Source organism: Acartia tonsa, chromosome 4 (assembly GCF_053477335.1).
Source record: "Acartia tonsa isolate MP-2025a chromosome 4, ASM5347733v1, whole genome shotgun sequence".
NCBI classification, from domain to species: Eukaryota; Metazoa; Arthropoda; class Copepoda; order Calanoida; family Acartiidae; genus Acartia; species Acartia tonsa.
In genome coordinates this window covers 21,674,715-21,683,718 of record NC_137263.1, presented here as the reverse complement: position 1 = coordinate 21,683,718, position 9,004 = coordinate 21,674,715, and the positions used below count along the sequence as shown (strand labels likewise).

The 9,004-nt window shown below is 34.4% G+C and overlaps 1 protein-coding gene across 1 annotated transcript; it reads left to right on the top strand.

The window, feature by feature from the left end:
* The first annotated feature begins 5,248 nt into the window (after positions 1–5,248).
* On the top strand, positions 5,249–7,385 carry LOC145316435 (tubulin alpha-3 chain-like). The gene is made up of 2 exons (XM_080156913.1): positions 5,249–5,485; positions 5,921–7,385. The coding sequence occupies exons 1-2, from the start codon at positions 5,483–5,485 to the stop codon at positions 7,262–7,264; spliced, it is 1,347 nt and encodes a 448-aa protein (XP_080013039.1). The 5' UTR covers positions 5,249–5,482; the 3' UTR covers positions 7,265–7,385.
* Positions 7,386–9,004: the final 1,619 nt, after the last annotated feature.

Below are 9,004 nucleotides of genomic sequence, written 5' to 3'. Positions count from 1 at the left end.
GATTGGACAGAAAAGGAGACATTTGGCCCCCTTAGTTATCCTGGGTTGTTGGACTTGACGTTAGAGTGTCATGTACAGCAGCATCGCCCGTATGAGGTAATTGATGATGATTTAATTGAACCTTTTTTAGCTGGTCTGTAAGTCTAGTGATGAGGTAAGTAGTGTGTGATTAATGACAAGAACAGCGAGCATACACAGTCGCAACTCATTACCATGCACAGTTGTTCCTTCTAGACAAAGGTCGAGCAATCAAAGAGTTGGTTGTTTATTGGGTGTTACCTTACTAAATAATTGGGCGATTTAATTGAGCTCGTTACACTGCAATTCACACGCAAAGTATGTTCAAGGTGGCGTGGAGAGGACTTGTACCCAAAGAGTCACCGATCCCCTAAAAGGTCAGATTAGGTAAACTGTTGAAGTATTCCTGTCTACATGAAGACAGCATACGCGATTTTATCCTAATTATGCCGTTGCATGACTTTGCATAACATTGATTCTAAAAACAGTATTTTACATTTTATCATTCTCTTAACAGAAAGAGTTCATTCTCAATTCTGACATTGCATTGGTAAGTTTGAATGGTTTTCATTGCTGAGAATTTTTGAATGGCTTCGAAACCGATTGATATCTGTTGGAAGGAACAGGTTCTCAGCCATACGGAAAAATCGTGTATAGAATCTTACTAAAGACAGTTTTTACGAATGAAAAGATAAAAATCATAAAATTCATACCCGTTTTGTTAGCCCTAGTCTTTGACCCCTCGGGACTAAAAAAAAACTTTGATCACATTTATTATATTAAATATTCTAATATCCGCGGAAAGCTGTCTATAATACGATGCGATAGATAACTATTACAATCACATTTTTTGAGCTTACATTGCGGCTGCAAAGGTTTATTTAGGCGGACAAGTTAGAAATACTATTTTAACAAATAATATATAATTGTTTTATAAGTTGTTTGCTATTGTTATCTAAACAACTTTCTTCCGCTGGTTCCAATAGGATTAAAAATTAAAAGTGAAAACGATTACGTCTAAAACACAAAATGAATGTAGAAACAAGGATGACAACATCCATGAAAGCGAAGCACTGAAACGGTAGGACAAACGCGCATTAACACTTGTATAGTGTCAGAACTGAATAAGCAAAATATAAATAAATGTATTAGAGTCGAAGCAAAATTGTAAGTAAAATTGTTAAAAAAATGTTTGATACAGGATAATGTTTATGGATATACTTACGTTTCTAGGACTTGATTATAGAGTTGCTTCGTATAGGCAATTCTGACATGCCTAAATTAACGAAAAAAGCTATCCGTTACAGATGTACGGACGGACGGACAGACGGACCGACTCTAATTATAGAAAAGCTTCGCTTTAAAAAGAGGATGGTGAGAATCGGGACGTCCAAGGGTAATAAACTCCCCATCCCTAGGCGCTTCAACCATGGTTCAAAGCCCTTGTATTTTTTACAAATCAGGTAATTTCTAAAAATCAAAATGTGGGCTTTTACACCCCCAAACTTTAATTAGATTTCTTATTCAAATTTTGTAACCCCCCAGATAATTATTGGTCTGATTGCGCAGTCACGTAACTACCAAATATCTTTAATCTTGATCATTACCCTTTGACCAAAAGATTAAGTTAGATTAATTGACTTATACCCTTAAAACCATCCTATCAATAATCAGGGGCTGTGATTCAGCAAATTAATTGAAATTGCTATGAGTTTTGATTTTTTTGTGATTTTATGTTGGTGGAACTTGTTTTTTTCTATCTGTAACTAAAGGGAAATGGGTAAGAAGGGATAGGAAGAGATGGAAGTGGGTTGTGGGGAAATTTTTATTTAGAAATGTTTGTTGGAATCCTGTTCCCTTGTCTCTGTCAAGAATAAAGGATAATTTTTATATTGTACATTATTTTACTGCATTAAGAATTTCATTTAAATTTTTGTGTCGAAATAATCTAAATTTAACATTTTTGTTGATTAAATTACAACCTTATCATTGCAAACTCGTAGCTACTCTTTAATACGTTTGTAAATCTATATCTTTTCGACTATAATGCATACTAAATGTTTAACTTTATTAATGATGATGGGAGGAACACATTGATTGAATGTAATTGTGCTATCTAACTAAAACGTCATATTAAATAGTTTATTATATACATATAGCTACAAATCTAAATGCATCTAGTGGCACTTGAATTCGACCCATCCCATTTTTATTTAGTTTTAAGAAGAATTTTTTTTGGGGGGGAGGATAATTTTTTGTTCAAGGGCCGATTAGGAGGCTAAAGTTATAAACCTTTCCAGGTCCTGTGACAAAAATACATTGTAAAGAAGAACTAAATCGGTTCAGCGGTTAGCGAGATTCGGTACACACACACACACACACAGAGATCCTACTTTATTATAATGATTTAGTTTCATCTCAACTGGACAATCTCGAGCTGTATAACACAATACTGTTATTTTTCCTAGAAAATGTCGCTGTTTAATTATGTTTAGAATTGTCCTTGTTAAATTATCATCACGTAATCAAATGCATTTCTAGATAAAAATTTTAGCTCAAAATTTTGATGTAAACGCAATTATATATGTTTTAAATCTTGCTCAAAAACACCTGCTAAAAAGGTTTTTGAGAATGAAAGAGAGAGAGAGAGATTGAGAGAGAGAGAGAGAGAGAGAGAGAGAGAGAGAGAGAGATAGAGAGAGAGAGAGAGAGAAAGAGATAGAATGAGAGAGAGAGAGAAAGAGAGAGAGAGAGAGAAAGAGAGAGAGAGAGAGAGAGAGAGAGAGAGAGAGAGATTAACATAAAGATTGGGGGAGTAGAGTAGAGAACCCTTTAAAAACCAGATGTATTGTGTTATGAGTATAGCGATGATAGGGCTATAGCTGCATAAGAGGGCCTAGTGCCTAGTAACCAACCCCCCCCACTCCCCCTTCTCTCCATAGTGACTCATATTCTTATGCAGAAAAATTATCTATCTATCTACACAAAATATATATAATATACATATATATTAAATGTACATATACCATATTGAGGACACGTCACCTATCTAAATTATCAATGGGCAATACATTTTCTTAAAAAAAAGAAACATATTTTTTATTAATTTTATTAAATAACATTTTCACTTTCCCTACATGCGCCCCATAAGCAAAACTATTTAGAGGCTTAATTCCAAAAATAAACTAGCCTAAAACTTTCACGGAAAACTTTCATGTGAAAAGGAGAGCTCAACCATTTTAGTAGTTATTTAAATCTTAAGCTTCAGACAAAAATGAAATCATACCGTGACCTATGTAAAGTGAAGCCTCCCTGAAAAGGAGAAGTCAATCATTTCAGTATTTATTTAAATCTTAAGGTTCAGTCAAAAATACCTTACCAAGATCTTTAAATAATAGGATAATAGTTAAACAAATTATCTTCTTTTGTGTCTATTACAAATCACAACAAACCAACCAACTAAGTAAATATGTATTATTTGTAGAATTATGCAAACGATAACAAATACGCATATGAACATAGAAATAGCCTAAAACTTGTTCATTGTATTTTTTAAAATCCTTCAAACAATAGGTTCATCCGATTGTAGGGTAAAACAAAAAAATTATTTTACTGATTATCTTAGGTTGTTTACAAGATCTTAAGGATCAAATGAATAAACAGACAAACATCCTATAACTTTGGTATAAGGATAATTCTTGAAGATCTTACGTGCAAAATTTGTAGTTACAATAGTCATTACTTATATATATCAGATGTATATAAGAGTGTTTAAAAAATCATGGATTTTTTAAATTTCTTACTAGTTATTTATTTGCATTGTATTATATTTAGAATGATTTCCGCTTTTATTAATATAAACAAATATAAGATTAAAGCCAGTTTTATTAGCCCTAAGGGGCCGAATCCCCGGGCTATCAAAACTGTTATTAATTTTATGATTTTTATTTTAATATTCTTGGAAATTGTCTTTAATACGATGCTGAGAACCGGTCGTAATTCAGTGGATATTAATTGGGTTCGAAGCCATACTCTAATTTTCATTTCCCATTGTTCCTCAATTTTGAACCCTGATGTAATTATACAAACTAAATATTTACTTTATAACTCAGTTATTCCGTAGGTCTTTCTATAATACTCTGCACAAAATCAAATTTATTTCAAGAAAATTAGATTTTCTGTTTTTCCATTAGATGTTCGGTTTTTGGTAAAGAGTGTACTGCTGTCCATGACCAGACTAATGCACATCATATTCATTTTTAAAAATGTTGCCTCTGTCTACCGTAGACATAAAATTTTTATCGGAAATTGGTGTTTTTATAAGTTTAATCCATAATTTACTGCAATTTATGCAATATGCTGTTAGCATCTACTCGTTGTCGTCTGCCTGATATGCTCACTTCTTACTTCCAGCTGATTGGCTGCTGTTAGCAGGTTTTACCCCCTACAAGGAGGTTATGCTTAGGCTTACACTGCTCGATAGGCTCTTTATGGGAAAGAAACAGTAAATCCTTGATTTCAGTGCATTTGAACCCCTCTAACATACATTGTATATCTTCATTACTATACATATACGATGTACATAAATTTAAAAGCACATCTGAATTTAAAAACTTTAAAAATGTGTATAAAATAAAAAGAAAACTGCATGCAATGTTAACAATTCTTCTCAGAAATGGTGGAAATTTTAAGTTTTTGCGTTCACAAACTATAAAAGTTTATTGCTTCATCAGAAATTTAATGTTTTTTTGTAACAGGTGTTTTAACCAAATTTCTCTAAACATTTTATTTTATCTTAATGTTCTAATGTTTTATGTTTATTTATCATGTAGAATAAAAAAAAATAATATCAAGTATATAAAACTAAAAATGATATTTCAATATTAAGGTTTTTTGGCAAAGAATTTTTAATCATAATGTCCATTACAAGGACCCTGAAATTTGAAGGCCCCGCTCATATTTTAGCTTATTATCTCTCATTCCTTGCAATCAGGGGCAACAAATTTTTTTTTAAATATTTTTTTTCAAAAAATTGTTATTTTATAAAAACTTTATTTCGTAATGTCAGATTGATGATAAGACTAAAAAAGATAATTTAAAAAGAAAAATTAATAAAATATTTTTTGTCCCTAAAACCCAAAACAAGTGTCAGCTCAAGCAATCAACTATTTTAAACCTGCGGATGGCGCCAACCAATAACAATTCACGCGCGGCTCACGTGACTCTGTGCCAGCCAATGGCAACGCCAGGCCCTGGTCACATGATCTAGGCAGTGATTTTAGAAATGGGGCGCACACCACACACAAGAATGGCATGAGTAATATTAGAAGGGGCTGAGCTCTGCCTAGCCCTAGCTAAAAGCTGTCTGGCTGACTGACAGTTTAGACTAAACTGCTGGGAGAGGTACATAATATCCTCTTTATACGGCTAGAGTCGACGATATACAATTCTTTAAAATCTAATCATGGTAAGATTATTAAAGTTTTTGAAAAATCTTAGTTAAATTAAACTAATTAATAGAATATAAAGATTAATTTATCTTTTATATAATAATTAATTAATAAACCATGTTTTAAGTCGGTATTTTAAAAGTGAAAGTAAAGATTTTGGGTTTGATAACATTTTAAGCTTAAAACTAAAAAAAATATACAATTTGATTGTTGAAATAAATAATAAGTTAAAGCATTACTTATAGAATATGAGAATTTTTTCTATTCTGAATAAAAATGTATAATATATCAATTATGTTGTATAAGTTTACAAATATCTTCCAAGTCTAGGGCGGTTCCTTTTTTATAAATATGCAACATCCTTTCTGCTTCTGAATTTTTAGCATTTTTCAAATTTATGTCATTTAATAAGTTATAATGTAAAAGTTAATTTATATTTTGTTTATTTTTAGCGTGAGTGTATCTCAGTCCACATTGGCCAGGCCGGTTGTCAGATCGGTAATGCCTGCTGGGAGTTGTACTGCCTGGAGCATGGAATCCAACCTGACGGACACATGCCCTCTGACAAGGCCTTTGGAGATGATTCCTTCACCACCTTTTTCTCTGAGACCGGAGCTGGCAAGCATGTGCCCAGAGCTGTCTTTGTTGATCTGGAGCCAACTGTCATTGACGAGACAAGATGTGGAACTTACCGCCAGTTGTTCCATCCTGAACAGCTGATAAATGGCAAGGAGGACGCCGCTAACAATTATGCCAGAGGTCATTATACTATTGGTAAGGAGGTTGTTGATCTTGTTCTGGACAGAATTAGGAAGCTGGCTGATATGTGCACAGGTCTCCAGGGATTCCTTCTGTTCCATTCATTCGGTGGTGGCACTGGTTCTGGTTTTACTTCTCTTCTCATGGAAAGATTATCTGTTGATTATGGTAAGAAGTCCAAGCTTGAATTCTCTGTGTATCCTGCTCCTCAGGTTGCTACAGCTGTTGTTGAACCCTACAACGCTATCCTCACCACCCACACCACCCTGGAACACTCGGACTGCGCCTTCATGGTCGACAACGAGGCTATCTACGACATCTGCCGCAGAAACTTGGACATCGAGCGCCCAACTTACACCAACTTGAACAGGCTGATCGGTCAGATTGTGTCCTCCATCACGGCCTCTCTGAGATTCGACGGAGCCCTGAATGTTGACTTGACTGAGTTCCAGACTAACTTGGTGCCCTACCCCAGAATTCATTTCCCTCTGGTCACTTATGCTCCTGTCATCTCATCTGACAAGGCTTACCACGAGCAGCTCTCTGTCGGTGAGATCACCAACGCCTGCTTCGAGCCTGCCAACCAGATGGTGAAGTGTGACCCTCGCCACGGCAAGTACATGGCCTGCTGTCTCCTCTACAGAGGTGATGTTGTCCCCAAGGATGTCAACGCTGCCATCGCCACCATCAAGACCAAGAGGAGCATCCAGTTTGTTGACTGGTGTCCCACCGGCTTCAAGGTTGGCATCAACTACCAGCCTCCCACTGTTGTACCTGGCGGAGATCTTGCCAAGGTGCAGAGAGCTGTATGCATGTTGTCCAACACTACAGCCATTGCTGAAGCTTGGGCCAGGCTTGATCATAAGTTTGATCTTATGTACGCCAAGAGAGCTTTCGTCCATTGGTATGTCGGAGAGGGTATGGAGGAGGGAGAGTTCTCTGAAGCCAGGGAGGATCTCGCTGCTCTGGAGAAGGATTACGAGGAGGTTGGTCTGGATTCTGTGGAGGCTGGTGAAGGCGAAGATGGAGAATACTAATCTCTTCAACATATACACTCTACTTTTCAATAGATACTTTTTCAAAATTCATAGATTTTATATTTATTAATAGTTTAAAATATTTATTTTTATTTGAATAAAAAAAGATATTTTTGGTTTATTCATGTTGTTTTTCTTTACTTTGACCAAAATAATCGATATATTTTTACTTGGATGTTGTACCAGATTTTCATATACTCAAACAAAGTTATGCTCGCAGCTGGCTAAAATAACGATACCCCCTATCCACTCCCTTTACCCCATCCCCTCCCCTTCTACTAGTTTACGAACTGACCAATTAAAGAGGCCCATATTAGCAAACAAATTGACGAAAAGTTATAGTCTAACAATGAAATTGATTTAGATACCAGTATAATATTTTAATTCCAAGAGGTTATATTGTGATATATTGAATTTCGAGTTTAAAATTCAAATTTTTACAAATAACCACATTGTTGCATGTCAAAATGGAATTTTTACAAGCGAAGTTACTCTTTCTGGTAACACCAGTCTGTCTGTCTGTCCTAGACACACACTATAAACCCAAGAAAAATTAATTGGTATAAATTTCTTATTTTTTTTAAATCTCAGTTTTTCCCCTTTATTTTGTTTGAGCAGACAGGCATACAGAAACAAAACTTGGCTTCTTGAAATGAAAATATGCATTGGCTTCATATAATAAGAGTTTCTAACTTCCAGCGCAGCATATGGACATAATATGGGATCTAAAGAGATAAGACAATGACCGATAAATAATTGTACATGTAACATACCCAAATATGATACACTGAATTACCCAATCTATAGATTACAATTAGCGGTAGAAACGTTCGGACACACAACTTGATAAACCAACAATCAAAATTAAACTAAAGTCCCAAAGATTGTTAAGCCAACGAATGAAGAAACGTTATTATAGAACTTTGGGGACTAGTGTAATATACAGCTCAATGTTTCTTCCCACCCTGGGACATGATGATTCTTGTTCTGTTTATTTTTGTGGTAAAAGAATGAGAAAAAGTTGTTGCAACATATTCATAGTCATAAAAACATATTAAATATATTAATGAATAATATGCTTTTAATCTAATATAAATGTCTGTCCAAATTGGGGATTAGACAATGGAAGAAAAATCAATTTCCCCCCAATTATGTTAATCAAAATTATCCCTTCTGTTAATTCAAATTATTGATGGAAATGTTTAGACACTGTCACTTTGTACAACCCAATCGGTTTTTAGTATAATATACAGTTGATATTGTCCCCTGCCTCCTTGGAAAAAAAGTATCTCAGAACATAGTTATCGTTCTACCAGAATTTTTACTGTGCAATAGTTATTTATCGTATCGTATTATAGACAACTTTCCGCTAATAAAACAGGTATTTATTTAATATTTCTATTTTAATATTCATTGAAAATTGTTTAATACGAGGCTATACATAATTTTTCAGTATGGCTTAGAACCGGTCTAATCCAGCGGATATTTATCAGTTTCGAAGCTATACTGGAAAATGGTTTTCTATATGACTTTAATAGATATAAATTTTTCAATTTGTAAAAATAGCATGTTAGCATCAAATTCAAGGAGGTTCAGAAGGCCTTACCAAAATAGTTATAAACCTTCCCAAGACCTATATCGGTTCTGCGATTAGCGAGATCCTTTGGTACAGACAGACAAATAGATATCCTGTAACTTTATGATTCGGATTATATTTTGTTGCCTTTTCTTTGTTAAATA